Source organism: Nannospalax galili, unplaced genomic scaffold (assembly GCF_000622305.1).
Source record: "Nannospalax galili isolate Female #2095 unplaced genomic scaffold, S.galili_v1.0 scaffold1734, whole genome shotgun sequence".
Lineage (NCBI taxonomy): Eukaryota > Metazoa > Chordata > Mammalia > Rodentia > Spalacidae > Nannospalax > Nannospalax galili.
Genome location: NW_008335062.1, coordinates 245,976 through 270,042, shown reverse-complemented (window position 1 = coordinate 270,042; position 24,067 = coordinate 245,976). Strand labels below are relative to the sequence as shown.

General features: G+C 49.6%; 1 protein-coding gene across 4 annotated transcripts in view; it reads left to right on the top strand.

The window, feature by feature from the left end:
- Trabd2b (TraB domain containing 2B) overlaps window positions 1-24,067 on the top strand; it is a 229,963-nt gene that overhangs the window by 184,531 nt on the left and 21,365 nt on the right. The window contains exons 3-5 of one of the 4 annotated variants that reach the window (XR_003848974.1): window positions 13,246-13,392; window positions 19,942-20,116; window positions 22,858-22,962. Coding sequence is in view for 3 of the 4 variants with exons in the window: in XM_029561933.1 (XP_029417793.1) it covers window positions 13,246-13,392; window positions 19,942-20,116; window positions 22,858-22,883 (348 nt within the window). In the remaining variant the exon portion in view is untranslated. Of the gene's footprint in view, window positions 1-13,245; window positions 13,393-19,941; window positions 20,117-22,857; window positions 23,331-24,067 lie in introns of those variants that run through there. The other 3 variants (XM_029561933.1, XM_008829753.3, XM_029561932.1) reach the window with 3 other exon arrangements.

Below are 24,067 nucleotides of genomic sequence, written 5' to 3'. Positions count from 1 at the left end.
CTGGGCCTGAGCAGGAGGGAAGTAGTGAAGGTGGTTAGCAGGTCCTCTTCTTCAGGGAATCTGAAGCAGGCCAGATGGAGATGTACTCCTTCAGAGCAAGAGGCCTCCAGGAGCCCCCCTCAGAGCCCCAGAGGAAGAACCTCCCTCAGTCCTCCACCATGAGCCAGTGCCTGACAGGCTCCCTGTCACTGCACTGACAACCTCTCTCCCTGCACTCCAGGCAGTGTGCCGGGGGCATGGTGGGGAAGGGATGTACACCTTGGCAAGAAGTTCCACAGTGTGAACCCCTGGATGACACCATTTCTGAGCTCCCTTAGTCCTGAGGTCTTCAACCACATTTAGGCTACTTCCTGGCTCTCCACCCCTGGGTTCCCAGCATGCCCTCCTTCAGCCCCTTTGAAAAGCACACTTACTGGTTTTGAGCCAGGGCAGGGAAGACACAGCCTCTAAAGGCTGCTCCTGTAGAGCTGGCCGCACACGGGTGTCACAGCTGTTGCTCCAGCTTCTTTCTTCCTGCTGCTTCACCTCTTTCCTCCATTCTTGTCTTCCCTCTAGTGGATGACTGCAAGGAGCAGCCCCTGTCCTAGGTACCAGGGATGGGAGAATGAGTGAGGTAGGCTCAGTCCCTGCGCTTACCATAGCTGCATAAACTGTGATAGGGCCTGCTTGGCACATGGTTCAAATTGCCAGGCTATCTTCATTCATCTACCATTTTCTGTGAGACCTCAGGCTAGTTACTTAACTACTCTCTGTTCCTCCTTTGCCTCACCTGTATGAAAGATGACAGCAATCTCACAATTGTTGAACTAAGACTTAGGAGGAACTTTGCACAGTACGTGGCATAGAACAAAGAATCAATCATTGGTATTTGGTAACATTATCAAAATAAGGCATTAAACAACAATTAACCACATGCATGGATAAAGACAAACTTCTATGAATGCTCAGAAGAAGGAAGAAGTAGGAAATCTTTGAAGGGTACCTCTGCACTGATCTAGGGACCGGGGAAGGGATTTTCAGGAGATGGTACTTGGACACAAGCTGAAATATTAATAGAAGTTTGTGGACCCAAGTAGAAGCATGATGGGAAAGGCATCCCCGGACCAGCAAAGTCTCAGCAAAGCAAGAAAGGAATAGCACAGCCCCAAACAAACAAAAACCTGTAAAGCAGCACATGAAGGTAGTAAAATAGCTGAGCTCAGACAAGGAGCAAAGGGGAGTCTGGGGAGAGAAGTGGGGCCCTGCCAAGGACTGCAGAGACGCCATGTACAAGAGGCTTGCTGTTACTCCTAGAGTCATGTTGTGCTCCCACTTAAAGTGTTCACAGATCACAGCATCAACAGCCAGCCCATGTGAACTGAGAGATGCTCAGGGTACTGGATGCAACCTGGTCCCCAGACCTCAGGACCTGAGAGCACAGTGTACAGTGCTCCAGCAGCCAGAAGAAACAAAGTCAGGGAGGGAGGAGATGAAGCTGAAGGCATCAACACGCAGAGCCAGCTGACAGGGCCTGACTGGCTAGTGTGAGACTGTGTAATGGAAACTAATGGAGAGGTCTTTGGTGTTGGAAAGCAGACCAAGCTGCCTTAGTCTGTCTTCCAAGGAGTCTTGCACCACACTGGCTAGGATCATAGGCTGTGTGCTTGATGGTGTCTGTGGATAGGCCTTCTTGTGGCTGAGATAGCACAGATTTTATTATCTCTTTATCTCTCTCTTTTGCACACAAAGGGACAGACACACAGGCACACATACACAGTACACACACATTATTAGGTGTCACTCAGGCCTCATCATCCCAGGGCAGACAGAAGTTCCCACCTATGACTTCTGGCTGCAAAATTCCAGAAGAAAAGGAATCCCAGACTGCAGCTGTGGTCCAGGGTGGCCTTTTTAGAGCAATGTGATTCTTGGTGTGGTAGGAGGGAGGCATGGGCTGGGGACAAATTGGGGCTAGCCCTCGTAGGGCTCCAGTGACAGGTTCAAGCAGAACCATGGAAAGCCAGCACGGACCTGGGGCCCCATAAGAAGATTCTGGCCAGGGGCTGAAAGGCTAGGCAGCCCATCCATGGTGAATTCTGGAAGCACATGGGCCCCTGCAAGCCACCTTTGGAGAGTAGCTCTCTGCCCTCATCACAGCACACTTAGCCCATCCCCTGGTCAGATCCCTTCAACAAGCAGCACTCATTTGTGCATCCAAAATGAGTTTGCCTTCTCTGCTCACCAAGTCTGAGGCTCAGATTTCAGTTTCACATTCTTTGTCTTTTTCCCTTTCTATGGTGGAGGGAAGGAGGGAATACAGGACACAAGAGACCCAGCAGAGCAAGTGAAGTGGACGGATGCCTCGCTCCTGTTTTTGTCTGCATCCTCAGGCGTGCTATGCGGTCTTGGGCACCTCCCTGCTCTCTCTGGGCTCAGTGTCCTCTGTACTGTGAGGCTAATGCAAGAGGACCTCCATTATGTCTCATGGCAGCCCCAGTCTCCAACACCCCCAATCTGTTCCTAGAGGCTGTGTCCTGTGATTTGAAATAAGCAAAAATTATCAGTTGGAACTGGTTTACAGTTTAGTCTGAGGCCAGACTCTATGCAGTTGTCTCTTTTGATGCTTCTCAAAAGGTTGTACCCTCCCTGATTGTCAGCACACAGGGCCTCATGCTGCCCACAAAACCTTCTGTCCTTTCTGCCTTTATGGGGCTGTCCCTCCCATTACCAGCTGCTGCCCAAAGGGTAGATTTTGAAAGTAGAGCAGGAGGAGAGGGAGGCCATCATCAGACAGGGCCAGTACTAGACCATGAGAAAACCTCAAAGCCTTGACCCAGAATGCTCTAGAAACCAAAGCCAGGAAAGACCCGTGGTGGTTCTCACCTGCTTCTCCAAACACTGGGCCTACAGGTAGCCTCCTCACCCCTCCTGGGCCCCAGGCTAAGACTGCTTGCTACCCATCAGGTTGCCCTCGAATCTTTTCTCTAGGCAGCTGCAAAGGCAGGTTTCTAAATCCAATCTCTGGCTGGTCCACCCTGTTCTGTCACTTCAGAGGACCCCATTGTCCACTTGATAAAGCCTGGTGTCTGGATCCACACCTTCCCCCTACCCCCTGCTTCCTGTCCCCAACTCCAGGCCCACCCTGTTCTCTCCTCTACTAGCCTTTGTGCTTCTCCCCAGCCCATGGCAGCTGTTGGCTTGGCTGTGACACTGCCAGGTCCACCCAGCCTCCTCTCCTTTCCCGCAGGTACTCAGCGCTAACAGAAGCCATAAAGTAAGTGTCTCCTTCTTCATCTGAAGCACCTGCAATTCCTTTTCTTTCTCTTCTGCATGGCAAATGCATGCGTTTACAGGACACCACTGCAGTCACTGACCTTGAGAGTACCCTGTTTGTGGCCCCTACTGCTTTGCTGGGCTCCCATTGTACCCTGTGCACCCCCTGACACTGGCGTTAAGGAGTGTTGCATGGTCTCACAGGAAGTCCTCCCTATGCCTCCTCATCCCCACCCCTCCACACACACCTGGTACTGATTTGGTTCATCATCCCAGCAAGCAGCACGACCTAACACTGAAGAGAGAGCAGGAATGCAGTCCATAATTTCTGAGCTTTGGCCCCTCCTCAGAACCCCTACAGCAAGCAGAGCCTTCAGCGCCACCCCAGCTCATAGGAAGCAAGATTGCCCGTGTGTGTGTGTGTGTGTGTGTGTGTGTGTGTGTGTGTGTGTGTGTGTGTGTGTGTGTGTGTGTGTGTGTGTGTACACGCCCTAAGGAAGGGTAGTAAGTGCTCCCTGAGGTTTTTAGAATGCTAGTCTCAAACAGGCAGGACTAATGTTACTTCCCCAAATGACAGATGGGTAAGCTGAGGCCCAGAGTGAAGCAGGGCTTATCCCACCTTCTCAAAGCATAACACCAAAGCAACCAGAACAAAGCTTCCCACAGCCATTAACTGCAGGTCAGGTCTGAAGTCAAAGCCCTGCCCTGTTGGATGCTGTTTGTCTCAGAAGCATTTGGTTATGGTGGCTAAGCAAGTGAGGAGGCTTATTGCCATTTCTCTGTGTGCTGTATGATCACAGCCAGATCCTCCCATGCTGGTTCCTCAACAGGTGCCCACTCCAATCCAGCCCTCCCTGGCCACTGCTCAGAACCAAAGAGAACAGAGGTCTTCCCATGGCTGGAGAGCCTGTGAGGCCCCACTCCCTCCTCTGTAAATGGGTAATTGCTGCGTGATCAGACCAGAGGAATTAGACCAGCCCTTTAGGAATTCCATACTGATTTTACAAATGAACATAGAGTCTTGCCTTTTGAAGTCCAAGCAGCTGTGTCAGCAGGGCAGGTCTGAGGCCAGGCCGCAGCAGGAGTACATATGGCTCACTTAGTACTCCAGCCCGTGGACACAGCTGTTCAGAAACAAAAATAAGGATGAAGGTGATCCATCACCTCCCATGGAAACTGGTTTCTCTCTGTCTTACTCAGCTCACCTCTGATTCTCCATCCATGCCAGCTCTGCTGGGCACTCTCTGAAGATAAGTCGGAGAAAGCCTGGTGTCAGACATGAAGAGTTAGAATATGAGATGGGGGACCTTGTGGCCTCCCCATCCTTCCACACCTACTCTGGCATCTCTCTTACACATCTTGCACTTCCATGTCTTCTGCCTGCTACTTGATCTTTCTCAGGTCAGTTCAATGCACTGATACCTACCGCCATGCCCAGACCACCTAGACTGGGTCAGGAAGCCCCCAAGCTCTCTGGTTTCCATCTCTAACTAGCTTGTGTGTTTTAGAACTACCTGGCGTCCTCCATCTCCTCTATCCCCTTGAACTGGTTCCCTCCTCTGTAACCAAGGAAAGGCTTGTCCATATGCTTCACTGGGAGTTTTGAATGCATCTCACCCCCTCTTCCTCAACTGCAAGGTACAGTGGGTTTAGAGGCTTAGAGGTAGCTTCTGGGGACAGACATAGAGGTTTACAGCAGGAACAGCAGCTGGGAGAGCATAATAGCGTGACAGGTTAAGGGGGCAGAGTCACGGCACCCATACGAAGCCAAGCTTAAGGAACATAGGTGCCACGTCTTTCTCTGAGCCTTAGGTCCCCTGTCTACAAAGTGAAATCAGTAATACCATCCACCTGTTATAAAGGACAAAGGAGCCTAGTAGTGGACAATGTGCCAAGAACCATGAACTGTTCAAAGGAGTGACTATCATGGACAAAATGTGAGGTCCTGGAATAGGACCTCCATGTCTTGCCTTCCATCTCAGAAGGACGCAGACCTCCCCACTGGTCTGGTCTGCAACCCTAGAATTAAGGTGTCAGATCTCTCTATTCTTTCCTATGTCCCAAACTGAAAACAGAGGTGGTGTCCTTCCTGCCTCAGGGAAGAGCTCACACAGGCTCCTTTCCTAGAGACCCTTGCTCTCCAGCCTCCCCATGAAGCAAGTGATGTTCTGCTCACATAGGTGACTCCAGGTTTATAGCCATCTCTTGGCTCTACTTGAAGGGCAGAGGAACCCCAGGAGCTCTAAGGCTGTCCACAGCTGGAGCAACTAGGTCCTCAAAGAGCAGAAGGGAAGTGGGCGCAGCCAGCCCCTGCTACAGGCTGGAGGAGGATGTGGCCAGCACCCCAAGAGTCAACCTGAGTCCATGGTTCTCTGCATGGTGGCCGAGAACGGGGAGACAGGTAGAACATCCTTACCTTCACCCCTGCTTCCTCCATCCTGTGGCCAGTACAGATACCTGGCGCTAATCTCTGAGGCCCCACCCCACCACCCTCCTCACCATCACCTCTTCTGCTCCCTAACCCTGGGCTGACCCGATAGCACCTGACCCCAGAGCCCCATTCTGGTTTCTGTAGCTGGTCCTGGCGGGAGAGGAAGGAACTTGGGATCCAGGCCTTGCTCGGGATAACTGGGCTCCCTCTCCGGGCCTCCTGGGAGCCTATGGCTCTGGTGCTTGCCAGTCCCTAAAGGGTTAGGGATAGTAAAGACTGCCGCCATTACTACTCCTCTGTCCACACCTTTGAATGTTACTTACCATCACTGAAGGAGCTCCAATCACTGTCTCCCTAATCACTGTGGGTTTCCTGTTCCTCAGTGCCTCCACTGCTTAGACCTGCCTCAGGTCCTGTGCCCTTGCCCAAATGAGCTTTCATATCCCCCATTGGGCTGCTCCGTTATCATTTTCACACCTTGTCTCAAAGGTCTGCTCATGCTGGCCTTATCTGAATATCTAATCCAAAATGTCATCACCCAGGACACACACACACACATACACACACACACACACACACACACACGTACATACACACACACACACACTGACCTCCAGTACAGCTTGCTTATTGTTTCATTACCAGCAGTCTCCTAAAGGAATGAAAGCTCCACTAGAGAAAGGACCTTTGCTTGCTGTGTTTACTGTTATGCCTCCGGGGCCTGGAATGGCATCTGGTGCACAAGTACTTCATAAATCTTTAGTCAGTGAATGTGTAAATTGGTCCTTGTCACAGGTGGGTAAACCAAGGCCTTGGGAAGAAAAATGATCCACCAAGGGCTTCCTAGTGACATGTCAGATGGGGATAGGATTCTGCCCAGAAGCCTGGGAGACTCACTGCAGAGCAGGAAGCCAGGAATTAGTCAGCAGCACTTTGGTGCTATCCATGGGGCGGGGCAAGGAGAATAAACAAATGGATTGCAGTGCAAGCCTGGGGTGCCAGAGCCTTTGCATCAGTGACCCCCAAGGCAGAAATGGCTTCTGTGAGACTAGCTGCCCTCTGCCTTTCCACTGGGTACTGACAGATTAGTCTAGCTGTAGGTCCAGGGTGGCAGCACAGCTTGGTTCTGGGTCCTGGTAGAGAGCTGCTCGGGGTAAGGGTCTTGGGATGGGTGATGCCCTCAGCTTGTTGTTCATTTACACCATTCATATAGAAGTATTATTCAAGCATCTTCTATATAGACAACTGGAACTGTATTCTTTGGGGATAATTAACCAAGACCAAGAGAGATGGTATGCCCCTCAGAAGGACACAAGTCCTGGGCTGGCAGAGAGTGAAGATGGTTAGGAAGCCAGGTACCATGCAGCATTAAAACCCCCTCTCCCCCTGGAAAGGTGGCCTCTTCCCTGCTCTGTGTGTCAGTCCTGACAATACCCATAACCAAGACTGTAACACAAACACACACACACACACACACACACACACACACACACACACACACTTTCCAGTATCCAGGCCTCACAGATTGGCCCCAGCTGTCTATTAATGTCTGTCCTACTAATAGGTGAATGGAGGTGCCCTTGTAAGGTAGAGCTTAGAGAACGCAGACAGAACTTAAGACCTGCCATCTGGGTCTGGATTTGAATCCCAGATCTACTTCTCCAATGAGTGATCTTGAGAAAGTGGCTTCACCATCATCAGTGTCTCAGTTTCCTAGTTTGTCACATGGGGATAATAGTCCTCATCTGGAAGGATTATGGTGTGAGGGGGGTTCCCAATGTCTCTGTCATGTCCTATATCACCTGGCATGCGCGTCAACTCTAACCACATCCCCCATCCCCCTCAGCTCCACCTGCCCTGGACTCTGCTTCCCTTCCATGCATACCGGGCCTTTATACCTGCTAGTCCTGTCTCCTTTCCCACTTGATTTTTCCTAAAACACATTTTTGTTGTCCACAGAGACAGACCAGTAGAATGCATGTGTACATGCCTACATCTGCAACTGGATCTGCAGCCCTGTCACTTAACAATGGGAATATATTCTGAGAAATGGATCATTAGGTGAATCTGTCATTATGTAATATCACTATTGATTCAGGAGGATCAGCACAGTGTCTCTACTATGCTACATATTAATATTTTACTGATTATGCTATTCAGTTTGTGAATACCAGCAGGCACTGTGTGAGAGGGAAACTTTTATCTGAGTTGTCCTTGCCTGACAGCCCAGCACCTAGGGGATGCTCAGTGAGCATTACCAAGTGGCTTGGAACCTTACTGTCATTTCCCTGAGCTCCAGCCTGGGTAACAGTCCTCATCGGTTCACCCAGACCCCTAGCCAAGCCTGACCCAAGAGACCTAGGTCCAAACCCTTCCCTCAAGGGACTTGGGCCACCAAGTGAGCACAGGCCTCAAGCTCAACATTCCAGCTCATCTAGGACTGTTTACTAGGCTCCTCTGCAACAATAAACCTGTTCCCAGCCTCCTGGCGCCTGCCTCTCTCCATCTTAGAACCTTACTGTTTGAAGACCCATTTAGATTCCAGGCCTGCACTCGGCAGATGCCTCAGGCTACCCTGTGCCCAATGAGTCCTGGTAAGGGGGGATGCACAGGGGCTCTTGGGGGCCAGGACTCCTGGTGGCTAAGACTCCACACAGCCATCCAGGGGGAGTGGGGCCATTTTACTCTTGGCTCTGTGTTTGTTATTCCATGTCACAGCCTTATCATAAACATTATCCTAGAGTGGATCACTAAGGCTCCATGCACGGAAGATTTGTTGTTCTAAGGTAGCTGAGAGTAGAATGCACAGAGGCCGGAGGAATTCTGGGAGGTGGAGAGGGAGGCAGAAGTCAGGGTGGTACTTCATTCTAAACCTCTGTCACCCTTGTGTGAAGGTCAATGGTATGTCTGCCTTCCCCATGAGTTCCATGTGCCTGGAAACAAACTCATACTATTCCACCACACTCAGGTCCCCACTGAGAAGTGGCTGAAAATCAAGTATGATGAAGGAGGAATGAAGGAAGGAATGAATAATGTGTGTAGCTTCCCTCTGCTTGTTGGAATCACCAAGAATGCTCACAAAGAGAGCCTATTGCTTGAAGTCCTGTTCAAGGGCAGCTGGTATAGAACCAGACAGTTGGAATTACAACCCCAGATCTAAATTTGCCAGCCACATGGCCTGCCACTCTCTCTTCTTGTCTGTCCCATCTGTACATCCCTCCCAGAGAGAGCAGAGGAAAGCCCCTTTGGACCATGGGAAACTAAAAGGATGGGTTCTAGGGCTGGCCCAAATGCCCTTCTCACATCTCCAGCTTTGTCACCTTGGAAAGATACTTAATGTTTCCCTGCTGTGGGTTTCCCATTCTAGTCTTACCTCGGAGCTGCTATAAAGATTTAGTAATGAATCTTCTTGGAAAGTTCATGATATATACTTAGTGGCCCATAAATCCAGGGGTCCTAGAAATGAATGGGTAATGGCTTCTTTATGAATTATGAAGAGTGGGTACAGAGCAGGAAGCCTGGGGCAGAGAGCACAGGACTCAGGTCAGCAGCCGTCCTTTTGCAGTATCTTCTGAGTAACTTGCTATTGGTGACACCAGGGTTCAATAGTGAACAGATAGCAGCGCACTGGGTCACTCAATAGGATATGTGTCTCTAAAGTGGCACAGGGAGTCTGTAAGAGTCTTCCTAGAAGCCACAGGAAGATACAGTGTTACAAGTTGAGACACAAGGGAGTTCTCAGACAGCCTGGCCTTAGCCTCTTGCCTGTAACACGCCAACAACAAATGCTTCTGGCTGCTGCACAATAATCCTGAGAAGAGAGTGGGCATGGCTGTACCAGTGGGCATCTGGAGGTCTTACCTCATCAGTCTTATGGCCCAAGGCTGGAAGGTAGGACCCTTGGGTAAAGCCCCCTCTGCCCAGTTCACTGTGGGCCTCATGCAAGCCTCATCCTAGTCACCTGTCTCCTCTTTTACATGATGAGGGCACAGGATGAGACCAGTGGTCCTTAAACTGGGCTCCAGGGTCCCGGCTGGAGGCTCTGCTGGGGAGAGTCGGGGAGGGGAACACTGAGTCCCAGCCTGCCTCCCTTACATCAGCCAGAGGCCTTTCCATTTTTGTCTCACCACATTTGGAGTTCCAAGTAGGATTCATTTGGAAAATAACAACAACAAAAGATTCCATGGCCAAAAAGTGTCTGAAGACTCTGGATCAAATGAGATCTAGGGACCCTCCCAGAGCCAAGTTAGGAAGGTTTGGTGCTAAATGTTTTCTCCTAAGTTTTATTTTATGAGCACATAGCACTCATTCCATGCCAGGACTGTTCTTAACACCCTGCAGATTGTAATATACTTAATCCCTTGGAACACCTCCCAGCTGCGTGAGGGCCACATCATTGCAGACCTGACTTCATGAGTCAAGCGGGGTCCAAGGGAGCCATTTACCCTCCAGCTAGGTCTTCTGGCGCCCAGGCAGATGACTTCACCCCAAGTCAGGTGGTGCCTTGGCCACGCTGATCTGAGAAGCAACAGGGCAGGTGTGTACAGCAGCTGGGTGTGGTCATTAGAAGTTTGTGTGTTGTGAGCTCTCAGAGGAGGAGAGAGGAACAGCTTGACACGGACACTTTCATCTGAGGCATGTGCTATGTGGGAGGAAGTGCCTGTTGTCTTAGCAATGTCCACAGCAACAAGGCCACTACCCCCTGTAATCCATCCCCAGCCACCACACTGCCATCAACACCCTGCACCAGATGGCTGCAGATCTGATTTCAGTAGTGGAGACCAGAGCTCAGGGACCCAGAGAAGGCCAAGAGGTGAGATAAGGAGGTCTGACCTCACCTCCAGCCAGCTCATTAGGGGAGCAGTTGGGGTTGTTGCATCTTGTACAATCCAGCTCTCCTGTCATTTACAAACATGGAGGAGACACAAGCTTGGCCCTGTTGTCCATGACACCAAGTTGGTCTGGCCCTGCACATCTATTTCAAGAGCTTTTTATTCTGATTGGATGTCTTAGTGGGAACTAGAACTCCTGCCAGAGTTCCAGAGGCTTCTCTTAAAGGCATATAAAGCACCCTTGAACTATAAAGGAAACATAGCAGGTGTCTAGGTTCTAAAGAGAAACAGAGATAGCTCTACTCTCTCTTCCCCCAGGCACAATGTTGAGTGCTGCAGGCATCCCTATTGGGCAACCCCTTCAGAGGATGGTGTGATAAGAATAGGAGGTAGGAATTGGCTAGGCAGTTAAGGCAAAAAGACCCCAAAGAAATGTAGCCAGTTTCTTGGCTAAAAGTCAAAATGCCCTTGGGCCTGTTAGCAACATATTCTGTTCCAAAGGCCAAAAATGTCAAAAGTATTTGGGAGCCTGTATCTAATCCTTAAAAGATTTTAGGGTTACCTCTTCAGAGGGGAGGAATGTTGGAGGGGAGGAAGTGGGCATGGATTTGATCAAAACACCTTATATACATGTATGAAACTCTTAATAAAGTTTTTGTAAAAATTCAAAAAAAAAAAAGAAACACGGGAAAAAAAGAAAAGAGTCAGTAAGGTGTGCTGTCTGTCTTCAGGAAGCTCATAGCCCCTGCATGGCTGGCAGCTAAACACAATGCAAAGCCAGTATGCACACCCTGGCGGAAGGAAGTATATCGTATCAGTCATCTGTCACCAAGATGTGCTGTGTAAAGATAGCACACAGGGCTCAGGGGGCCAGGACCAGTTGCTAGTAAGCTCTGCTGATCTTGTCTGGGAGTTGGCTGCCTGTCCACTGGTCTGGATGGTGTTGGCTATGTCAGTTCTGCTCTGTGTACTCTAGCCATCTAACAGGCTGGCCTGGCAGCTTGAGCCAAAACCAAAAGGTATATGAGGGGCCAACAGCCAGAGCACCAGGACCTTTCCAGGCCTTCCTTTGTGACAATCACTGATATTCCACTTGTTGGAGCAAGTTCAGAATCAGTAAGGGAGGCAGCAACAAAGTTCCTAGAGAAAGGGCTTGGATGCAGGAAGGGGTTAGGCTTTGGGCCGAAGAGCATGAGAGCTATAAGGAAAGGTCGGATTCATCCAGCATCAGGCACACAGAGAAGTTCTATGGAGAAGAACCTGGATGGAGTCTGGATAACCAAATCTGAGTTGGCAATGGAGTTTGAGAATAGAAGACAGGTTTTTTCTAGCTTATGGAACATCACGTACAGAGGCACGAACTCTGAAGACTGCTTGGTTTGTAAGAATGCTGAGTGTTTTAATATTTGGGGGTGTGACAGCCCTGTAAGAAATTAAGTTATTAACTACAACACAGTCCAGATTACTGCTTAGAGACAGTCGGCCCCTTCACCTGAGGGCAACAGGAACCCTGAAGACTTTTAGCCAAGAAAAGAAAGAGCCAGACCACCAGATTTTCCCCTAACGATGACCATAAGAGAAGAACATAGGAGCACTGAGAGGCAATGTTGCAGTGGTCCCAGAGATAGATGCTTGGGCCTGAATGGCTATGTACGAAGGGTCTGGAGGATTGTCCCTAAAACATGTGCAAGCTCATAGAGCAGGGCCCGGGGACTAGAGGCACAAGCTAGGCAGGGAAAGAGGCCTCAGATCACCTCCTGATGTCCGCACAGATGTTCTCTCCATCTGTGCTAAGCAGCTCCTCTGAGGAGCAGGTTCCTCCTTCTGGTTGGGCAAAGGAGTCTGGGTTACCTTGTGATCCTGACTCTAGTTCAAGCCATGTGAGTAAGGCACTTTCCACTCCTTAGGCCTCAGTTTCCCCTCTAAAATTGAGGTATGGTGGTCTATACCCATAATCCCAGCCCACGGGAAGTAAAAACAGGAGAACTTTGAATTCGAAGCAGCTGAGGACACATAGTGAGAACCTGTCTCAAACAAATAAATACTATACAATGCAAAGTCTGAAGTGGAAAATCACACAGGGCCTGTGTGTGAGTCCCCCTGTGCTCTGTGGGGGCCATGATTCTCAAGTGCCACAAGCAGTCATTCTGCTCAGAAAGTGTCTGGGGGCCTATTGGAAACATTCTGATTCCAGAGGTGACTTCCACACAATACTCTGGCTGACCTTGATGCCTAGCAGCTGCATCCCCAGAGCCAGGCAAAGTGTCCCAGAAGACAGAGGAACCTGAGGGCTCATTTGCTTGAATGTAAGGGCAGGTGGGCTCCAAACCCGAGCTCTTCCAGTCCTCTGGGCCTTGACATAAATCAGGGCTTTTTCCTTGCTTTTGCCATATTTGGGCTGCTGTCGATTATAGAATGAGTCGCTTGTTCTAGAACACTTCTAAGCACAGGACCACAAATGAGTCAAGAGGAAAATTTGCCCCAAACCCCAAACCCAGATCATTCGTCATGTCATGTGTGTAGGTAAAAGCCAGGAAAGAGAGCACCCAGGTGCTCAAGGCAGTGGGTCAGGAGCAGGAAGTGTGGCCATGTTCCCCGAGACAGCTGCAACTGTGCCCCAGGTATCTTCTATTTCATGCCCATAGCCCTAAAGTCCTGAGGGTGCCAGTCAGTCCCAGAGGCCAGCCAGTCCCTGAGCACAGCCCTGATGCCCTCTCTTTCCTCGGCCAGGTGCTGTTTGCCCTGAACCAGACCCTGCTGCAGCACGAGAGCGTGCGGGCTGGGAGCCTGCAGGCACCCTACACCACGGAGGACCTCATCAAACACTACAACTGCGGGGACCTCAACACCGTCATCTTCAACCATGACACGTCCCAGGTGAGGCCCCTCCTCAACTCTTACCCTGTTAGCCTCTGGGTTACCAGTTGCGAAGACGTGGAGCTAGGCCCATATGACCTCACCTGGTATTTATTAGATTCCTACTATGTACCAATATAGACCAGTTCCTCTCCAGCTGTGATAAACAGAAATTATTGTTATCCCCTTTATAAAGAGGGAAACTGAGGCTCAGAGAAGGCAAGAGACTTGCTCAGTACCACTGTGCTAGATAGCTTTAGTTGTCAACATACTTGGGTAGAGGAAGCCTCAACTGGGGAACTGCCTTCATTGGACTGGCCTGTGGCCATGTCTGTGGGGTATTTTCTTGATTTTTTTTGAGTGATGTGGGAGATCCCAGCCCACTGTGGGTGGTATCACCCCTGGGCAGGTGGTCCTGTATTGTATAAGAAAGCAGGCTGAGCATGGACCAGGGGAGCAAGCCGATAAGCAGCGTTCCTCCATGGCCTGTGCTTCAGCTCCTGCCTCCAGTTTCCTGCCTTGAGTTCCTACCTTGGGCTCCCTCAGTGATGAACTGTGACCTGGGAGATGTAAGCTAAGTAAACCCTTTCCTCCCTATTTAAAAAGAGCCAAACAGTTTATTGGTTGTTGAATCATCAAAACCAGCAATTTAAACCAGGTCTGCATGGCTCTGGGGCACAGAATACTGAAAGCTAAGCCTAAAAGACCAGGGAGGCTTCTGAGGGGTTCCAGTCAACATCTGGGGAAAAGAAGGCTCATGGAAGGGAAAGAACAGTTACTCTGAGCTTCCAGTTCCCTGCTTCACAGACATTGCTGTAGAGACAAGTAGAACTTATAATAGTTTGTCTCTGAGACTTTATTCAGGCTCCTCTTTCTCTAGATTACCCTAACAACTTAGTTATGGTCAACGTTGCCTCCTATGAGAAACCTCTCCAAACCCTTGGGTGGAATCAAGTATTTCCCCAGGTGTCTCTGATGCCTCCAGGGTTTTCTTTGTCTTGGTACTTGAAAGTCTATCCACTCAGGAAACCTTGAGTTAGACAAAGGATGCCACGTCCCTGCTCTGAACCCTGCGTGGGCTTCCCATTTTCTCAGGATAAAGGCTAGTCTCTGCAGTGGCCTGCATGTTCTTGTTTCACTCCTGCTGCAACCCCATCTCCTACATACACCCCAGCAGTACAGTCCTCTGTGCCATCCACCTCTGCCTTCTCACTGGCTGTTCACTCTGCACTGGTGCTTTCCCCAGGTGCACTACCCCTCCATCTTCAAACATCACCATTTCAATGAGGTTGACCCCATCCACCTTGTCTGAACTGTAGCTGACCAACCCCTTAAATCTCTTATCCTTTTATTATGCCCCACTTTGCTCCCATGGGCTGGACTACCCTCCAACACAATATATACTCAGCGCATTCATTGCTGACTGCCTGCTGTGGTCCTCCCCGCTAGAACAGCTCCATGAGGACAGGATTTGGATTTGTCTTATATTGCCTACCTGCCCAGAGTTGTACCTGGCCTGGAGCAAGGCTCTGTAAATATTTGCTAAGTAAATGAAATAGTTTGTGTGTGGCACCATGCCATGCAAAGGGATACGGTAGGGAGCCAAGGAGGACAGCCCTTGTGAGGCTTATCCTCTTGCAGGGAGCCTGAAAGACAAGGGAAATCAATGTCTCATAGTGCAAGCCTTGTTCTGGGGACAGAAGAGGTGTGGCTAGAACCTGCGGCAGGAGTCATTCATTAGGTGCGCCTTGGGCTGGAGTAATGAAGAAGGTTTCATGGAAGGTAGGGGCCACAGAAGAATATTGGTCATAGACAGAGGAGGAATGTTCCAACTGCAAGAGCAGTGTGAGTGAGCCCAAGACCCAGCAGAGGAGAAACAAAGTTTCAGTGGGAGGCTAGCCAGGCTGGGGCCAGGATGTTCTGTCTGTGCTTGCTGCCCAATCCTGAGGCACCCTGAGGGCACGGCTGAGCTGCTCATCTCTTGGGCTCTGCTTCCTAGGAGACCCCTTGGCGCCTGGTGCACAGCATATGCCAGTGAATGACTGTAATGCACAACACTATGGGCACAGGGTGTGCTGGAGCAGTTTAGAAGATAGGAAAGGAAGGAGTCCAGCCCTTGCTATGGGAGGCTTCAGGTCTGAGGGCTTTAATTCCATGGTGGAGGAGGAAGGAGAAGAGATTGAGTCCACAAGGCTTGTGGGACTCTCACCAGGGACCCACTTTTGGTGAGTCTCACCCTGTATCCACTGGGAAGCAGGTTGGGGAGCTCCATAGCAGAGGGTCTCAGTTATAGCTTCATTAACTGCCTGTGATGTCACTAGCCTGGGGAGAAAGAATAGATAGGACAAGGCCTGTGACTGACCTTAAGCTGGAAAAGGGAGTCACAAGGTGACCTTGGGGATGGTAAACTCAGATTTCCTTTGCACCTGGTTCCAGAAGCACTGCTGGTCTCTGGTGGCAGCAGTCACATCTCCCAGCAGTTCTGGTACCCAAAGTAGGACAGAGTAGAAAGATTGATCCACCCAGAATTTGAATCACAGTCTGAGCTACATATGAGTGTACAGCCGAAGACTTGAGGGGGGACTAGGAAGCCTGCCCCCAAGGGACAGAAAAAGCTGCTGCCAGGGTTGCAAAGCCGAGCCCTGCCCCTTCATGTCTTGCTATGGTGGGGCTATAGATGCAGCCTGAGGCCTCAAAGTCTCAGGGACTGAGCAGCCAGCAGCTTTAGGGCTTGTCAACCTGCCACAGTCAAGGGAGGCTTCAGGGTGACCATGAAATGAGAACTAAGCTTATAAGTGGAGTCTCTCAGGTGAGAATGATAGCTGACAGGAAGGGCTGGTTAGAGAGGTAGGATGGTGGTATAGTTTGCAGAGCAGTTGACAAGCCTGTAGGGTGAGGATGCTGTGAGGACTGGAAGCCTGAGGGAGTGCCAGCCAGGAGACATTCTGGTCAGAAAGATGCCTCTGGCTGCATCTGGGAAGATAATAAAGTGACCTTTGGCAGCCAGGATGGAACAGGTGCAGAACCTGAGTCCCAGTGTTCCTCCGCCGTAACTGCCTCCCTCCCAGCTCCACCAACCCCACCCTCAGCAATGACCATGCCCTGGCTCAGCACTGTAGGCCACTGACACTGTTAGTGTCTCATAATGGGAAAGCTACCCAGAGACCTTCCCTGGGAAGCCTGGGCTTCCTGCTCCTAACCTCCTGAGGGGCACCATAACTACATATATATATATATATATCTTATCCAAACCCAGATACTTTTAAAAGTATTTTTTTATTTTATGTGTATGAGTGTGTTGTCTGCTTTTATGTAAGTATACCAGTGACATGCTATGCTGACAGAGGTCAGAAGATGGTGTTGGATTCCCTGGAATCCCCATAACTCCTAGAACTGGAGTTATGGACTGTTGTTAGCTGTCATGTGGGTGCTGGAAATCAAACCGGAGTCCTCTGCAGGAACAGCCAGTGCTCTTAGCCGCTGAGTCATGGCTCCAGCCCCCAAACCAGATATGTTTGGCAGTGGAATACAATTCAGAGTCAAAATAATTAACAAGTATGCATCAATTACCTCTAGCCACACACCTAGACTGACCTGGGGAAAAAAAAAATACCACATGGTCACCCTGTCAGGGGCCCTGTGAGTCATGCCTCCCTCCCTGCCCTCTCCAATACACATCCCACGGTGTTCTTATAGGTACAACTGAGTAAGTAGCCCATGGGCAGGAAACCTCATGAGGAACAGTAGTGGACCCAGCCTGAGGGTGCTGGGTAGTCTTTAGCCTACACAGAGCAGGACCTGTAGGGGTTATCAGAGGGCATCTCCCAGGTGGATCATTACAAGGAAGGTGGTGGTTGAATGTCATCAGCAGACCTTGGTAACTGGCCAGCTCTAGATATAGGTGAGGAGCGCCTGCACTGAAGCCCTCCCCCAGGCTTCACCCCGTCCTACCCAGTCCATCTCCTTGTCATCCCATAGCACACTAATCTCCCTAGGGCTCTGGGGACGGTCTATACTCTCTTCAAAATGTTATCATACGTCCTGCAGTTAAACCTATCATGGGAGATTTAAGGCCTGAACAAGTCCAGTGATGCCATTAATTTGCTTCTCTCCCAGCCCTGGCCCAAACCCAGGCCCCATCCTTGGCATGGAGCCAAGACCCATCAATATGAGATACTCAGAGAGTGCTGGCCTGTGGCTAGGCAGTCTAGGAAGCTCAGCATTCAGCTCCTTCATGGCTTTGAAATTTCACTCTTTCTTGTCCTTGTAAATAGTTTTAGTTCCCTGGGGAATGAAAGGAGCCACATCTTTGCGCCAGTGCACTGAGCAGGAAGCAGAGGGGAAAGGCCACATGTCCAGGACCCCTGGGAGAGGGAAGGGAAGCAGAACTCTGCCTCCACAGCAATCTGGAGGCCACTAGTAACCTGTGACATCACAGGGGAAGGTGACAAAGCTGGGCTAAGTGCAACTCAAGATGTCCTTTGTGCCTTGCACTGTGCTGGCCTTTCCCAAAGCTGGTCTCATTGAATCTGTGCAACAGTATATATTTCCCCATTACCACCAGGGAACCTGAGACTCACAAAGTGAGCATCGGGCAGCGAAAGGGGAATGGTAACATGAGCTCTGCTGACTATGTGACCCCAGAGCCTGTGCTCATAAGCACTCTTCCTCAACTGCCACTCAGCCCACTCATTCACTTGCTTGTTCATTGATTGAACAAGTACTTGTGCATGACCTCCTATTCTCTCCCATATCCCAGAAATAGAGAGAAGCTCTGAGGGCGTGTTTCTAGAAATAGCCCCTCCAGTTGTGGCCTCTCTGTTCTCTGCCTGACTCAAAAGTCTTTGGTGTTTTCTATAACCGCATCAAGTCAAATGTAACCTATTTCAACAAGGCTGCCAGTCACCCCTTGTATAGTTGAGGAGGGTAAGAACTCAGTTCCGTCATTTTTCTATTTGCCAAACAAGCAGTCCCTGGGCACCAGTTCTATGAGGACCTAGACACAAGCAGGACTGCTATGTATACTATACGTGTTGTGCACTGTTTGAGTAAAGGGCACAGCCATATCATTACCTTCTTCATCCAAGATCAGTAAGTCAGGCCTTCTGACAGAGGAGCCCCATGGTGCAGATACTCTTATCACCAATGTCATACATTGGTCCTTGCTCGGCATATCCCAGAGGCAGGTGTCCCACTCTTCTCAGAGACCCTCAGGGTTCAATCTCTTTTGAGTCCCCCATTTCTCAGAAGGAATGTTGACAATTCAACAGTGGCTAAAAAACCATACAATTAAGCTAATTGGCCCTTTTAGGGGACTAAAACCTGGTGTTTACAGGCCTGATCTCCATCAGTCTTGACTTTCAGTCAGGCCTGCTGTTTTGTGCTTTGTGCTTAGGTAGGTGGGAAATAGAAGCAGTGACATCAGGTGAGCAAGAGCTTGGAAGATGTTATGACTGGAATGGGTAAAGGGTATGTTTTGATTCACTGCCTCAGTTTCCCACCAGAAGCTCCCAGGCACGTGTTAGAGGAGATGGTGCTAGAATGAACCAGACAGATGAAATGATGTGAACACAGGACCCCGGGAGAGGCAACTGAGATTAGGAGGGGGCAATACTACCGTATGTTCGGGTTTGAGGACCTCTGATGGGCATCTTTCTTGTAGCAGGCCCTGGGGACCTGGAATGATCATAACTTCATCCCTGAACTCAGGGAGCCTTCTGCTACTTCAAGAGCACAACAGTGAGACCGTTGCTAGGCCTCAGTCTGGATGTGGAGAGTGGCAGGAGTGAGGGTAAAGGGCCCAAAGCTAGAAAGCTGGAGGATTCCTGAGCAGCTTACCCCACATGCATTAGCATGGATGGAGGTGTGATCTTTCAGTAGACATTCTCAAGAAGAGACAAAGGTCCAGCTCACATTGTGTCAAGTATGGATCCAGCTGGGCAGATGGAGGCTCAAATATGGGAAAGGCCAAAGGTGGTGCCCCTGTCATCTCTGTAGAGTACAGCCACAGCAGCACCCATTGTCTCATTTAGTGTCCACTATCACATCAGTCTGTCCTTTAAATAAGAGATCCAGGGCTCAGCAAAGTACACAGCTTGTCCAGTACACACAGCATTAGAATTGAATCTGAAGCCCATGTCACTCTAACCCCAAACTCTGTAGCCTTCCTGACACACCTGGCATCTTAGTTGACCCTCCATACCCTCTTGATGAACCAGGTTGATTGCCCAGGCCAGTGCTGAGTTCTGAAGAAAGATCAACAGGAGATGAGCATTGCCCAGCCTCCCTGGGCCTTAACATCTAGAGAGACACCAGGCAAGTTGTTATGGGACTCTAGCCACTGGGGCACATGACTCGGCTCTACCCTTCACTAGCTATGACTGCATGTGTCTTGGGATTTTTCCCACTCATGATTGCTTCACATGTAAAACTAGAGCAATGCTCACCTTTGAGGGTTTGGGGGTTGAGAAATAGGAAACACAGATCCTGCTGTAGGGCTTCAGAAAGGTAAGTTACCAGCCCCACCTAGGTTGCGTGTTTATCTGACCTGTGCCTCTGTTATCATTGCAGCTACCCAACTTCATCAACACCACTCTCCCGCCTCATGAGCAGGTGACAGCTCAAGAGATCGACAGCTACTTCCGACAGGAGCTCATCTACAAGAGGAATGAGCGCATGGGCAGGAGGGTTATGGCGTTGCTGCAAGAGAACCAGGACAAGATCTGTTTCTTTGCCTTTGGAGCAGGTTTGGCCCCGACCTCTACTTCTCAGGGGAAAACAGGGCAGGAAAACCACACAGAGTGCCCAGCAGCAGAGCTTGGACTGTTTCTGGCCAAGGGTTCTCTCGTAACAGTCCTTGTTGGCAAAAGAAGAGGCCCCTGCACAGTCCAGCATAACTTCTGTGGCCCCTTCAAGTGCCAAGTGAACACGTGAGAGCCCAGAACCAAAGGAAGCCCCTAGTGTCGATCCCAGCCCCAACCTACCTGACAGAGGAGAGCCAAGGCTAAAGACCCCATGGCCCAGAGGAAGGGATGGACTCTGACAGCCAATAGTTCTGGCCTCAGATACAGCCATGCCATGTGCCATGTCACCCTAGCTAGTACCTTCTCAAGGGCTGAATTCTCTCCTGTTAATGGAGCGAAATAATAACTATTTGACGAATTTAAAATATCTATGTTGTAGAACAGTTAAAAAGAGTAATAGGCATTTAAATAACCTGCCATGTAGTAGGGATCCAGAATGGCATTCATCATCATCATCATCATCATCATCATCACCACCACCACCACCACTATCATAATGAACTATAAGCATCACTATGGCAGCATAGAGCCATGAGCTAGATGTTTCCTTCTGGGGATCTTCCTCTTCCTACAAATTCTAGCTAGATATATAGTCTAGCTAGATGTATCCCTGCCCTGGCCCTTGACACATTTGGAACTGAATGAGGTGGGGAAGACACAGAGCTAAACAGTGGACAGCCCCATTATAAAGAAGGGCAGCCATGAGGACCCTTATGGGTTGGACGGATCTAGCTACAAATTCTACCTAGAATTCCAGATCTGGGCAGCCATCTTTAAGGCCCCTATTCCGTGTTTGCTCTTCCTCACAATTCTGCTGTTCTCTGTGGTTGTCTCTGTGATGGCAACACTGGGGCCAGGATATTCTATTTGACTTCTTCAATAGTCAGCTTTTGATCGGCATCTTACAATAACTTTTGCTTCTCACCATTTATTTTGAGAGAATCCATCTTGTGCTTCAGGAGATTTAAGAAACAGCTTACAGCTGGGTGTAGTAGCCCACACCTTTAATCTCAGCACTAGGAAGGCAGAGATAAACAGATCTCTGTGAGTTCCAAGCAAGCCTGGTCTACATAGAGAGTTCAAGGCCAGCCAGGGTTACATAGAAAGACCCTATCAAATAGAAAGATGGCTTAGAGATGTGCTCACCTGTCTGCTGATCTGCCCTCTCATTCCCTGGCCTACATACCCTCAAGGTCAGTCAATCCATCCAAACCACAAGTGTCCTCATGGCTGCCCTTCTTTATAATGGGGCTGTCCACTGTTTAGCTCTGTGTCTTCCCCACCCCATTCAGTACCAAATGTGTCAAAGACCAGGGCCAGGGATATATTTAGCTAGACCGTTCCCTCTTCTGAGTCCTAGTTCAGTGAAGCATATAGAAGGCACTGAGACATGGATACAGTTCCTTTGGGGACAGCTCATTAAGGCCACTGATACTGCATAGAAAGAGCTCTGGGCTTACATTGCAGCTCTACTATAGCCCATTGTGGTCTCCAGCAAGTCCCCTCCCCTCTTACAATTCACTCATCTAGATTGGAGGAGCTGATTGCTAGCTTGGACTGTCTGGGATTCCAGGCTATCTAGGATTCTGACACAGAAATAAGAAACAGATAAGGTTTCACTGGAGGGGCTTCCTGGAGGAGCCCACAGGAGCAGCTCTTTGACTGACAGACTGCGTGGTGATAGAAGGGCCACTCTCCCTCTGCAGGACACCTTCAGGAGGCCTAGTATAAGCCAAGCAGCTGTAAGGACATGTGCGGGGAAGTGGCCCCCCCAGCACCTTTCCTCCCACTCACTACCCAGCTGTCTCCAAGTGGTACATTCTATACCAAGCAGCCTTTGCTGACTAAGGAACGGCAGTCACTAGAATCACCTAGCTCCCAGGTGCCTTGGCAGACCTTGAGGGGCTGCCAGAGAGCATAGCCATTCCCCAGAGATGGAGGCCGATGAGGAAGCAGGGTGTCCCACCCGAGTGGGCCCAGAACCCAGGACCAAGGTCACCCAGCACCTGGTAATGGCTAATTAACATCAGCTCTCTACCATAGCTGAGGAAGCTGAAAGCCTAAAATTGCAAATCACAGTGGTATGGAAGGCCTTTACACTTCCCTTCTCCTGACATTCCAAGCTCATAGGGCACAAAGATCCATTCAAGCACAGTCTTCACATTAAGGCAGCTTCACAAAAGAGAACGGTGGGATAGATGTAGAAGCAGAACAGGCTCAGAAAGTCCTTACTTGATAAAATTTAAAGCTGCTAACTGTATTTAGCTGTACATTCATCTACTGTGCTTTTAGGATGGGAAAGACTTCAGCATGATAGAAGGGATGAGGGAAGGGATATTGCCAAGTCCAAGACAGCCGCTGTGACCTCCTCAAGCCCCATTGCTGAAGCTTCTGGTACAGGGAGAGAGAGGTTTCAAAAAGGCAGGAGAGGAGGGAGCAGAGCAGGGGGAGAGTTGGTCCATGGGCAGAAGAGGGTACCTCCTCAGCCTAAAGTGTGTGTAAGCAAGAAGATGATGTCTTCTAACCAGATCTCCACTCTTAGCTGGAAGGTGGAGTTAAGAAAGTGGAAGGAGTATTCCTGGTTTGAAGAATGACATGAATGAAAGAGATATTTTCACAAACTTGACCAGGACAGGAAGTTTAAGTAGATTTAACTCCTGGGCCATCTGTGATTGATTGCTAGTGGCTGCTTGGAGCATGATGCTATAAAGATCACATCCGGAGCCCAGCGGAGAAGAGTCCTGATCGACTGATCCCTGATGTCTGCTGAGAACCAGGATTCCAGCAGGTGCCTGCTATTTACTCACTCTGCTTGCTGGGAATGAAGACCCATTACCCTGTCAAGTTGTAGGTTGTTAAGATTTCTCCAGCAGTACTCAATAGCTAGGATTTAAAGGTAGACACTGTACCCAGCCTGTCCCCTGATTTTATCCAGGTACTCCCTGCTCAATGACCATCCTATTCCCTCAGAATAGCCTGGTAAGATGGTGTACAAAGACGTGGTGAATGAAATCACATAGAATCAAGTACATTCTATTCAGACCCAGGGCAACTCATGGATGAAAGGCACCTTAGTCCTGGGCATTAGGAAGAAAGGGCAATTTTATCCCTTATTCTGAGGTAATAAAGTTTTCAGAATGTTTATTTACTCAGCCACACAGGGATCTTGTGGCATTTTTTTTTTCAATAATAAAACACATAGTGTAGGAACTGGAGAAGGTAGATTGGAGACATGAATCAGACTCAGAGGTGGACCAGGTAATCTCTAAGGCCTATGCATTTCCAATTCTTGACAGTCAATGGTTATCAAATTCTGTGGCCCTAGTACACTATAATCTGAATAGAATTTGGACTTCGGAGACTCCGCATTCCTTTACCCTCATATCCTATATGTCAAATTGCCTGATTGTGATATCCCGGCTCTCTAATCTCATGACATTCCAATATTCCAGCCTAGTTTCTTTCAATCATTCTGGGATCCTTGGGAGAAGTAAGGAACTAAGTGCCTTCCAGAACTTGAAAATGTCTTCTAGGACAGCTACCAACTGCCCCACAGAAAACAGAAGGCAAGCAGAATCAGAGACAGCAATTGGTTACCCAGAGTACCGGGACATCCAGTGCATGCAGCCTTCAGCCTACTGACCCATCATCAGAACCAGTGGGGCTAGAGCAGAATCAGACTATGATAAGATTTGAACTTGATGGAAGGGGTGGAAGGAGAAGCTAGGTATAGTCCACCACACTGAGCCATTAACAGCATTTGTGATAATTCCAACTGCAACGGTTGGGGATATAGTCAGTGATATAGCATTTGCCTAGCATCCTAGCATTAAGTACCACCTAAGGAAGGAAGGAAGGAAGGAAGGAAGGAAGGGAGGGAGGGAGGGAGGGAG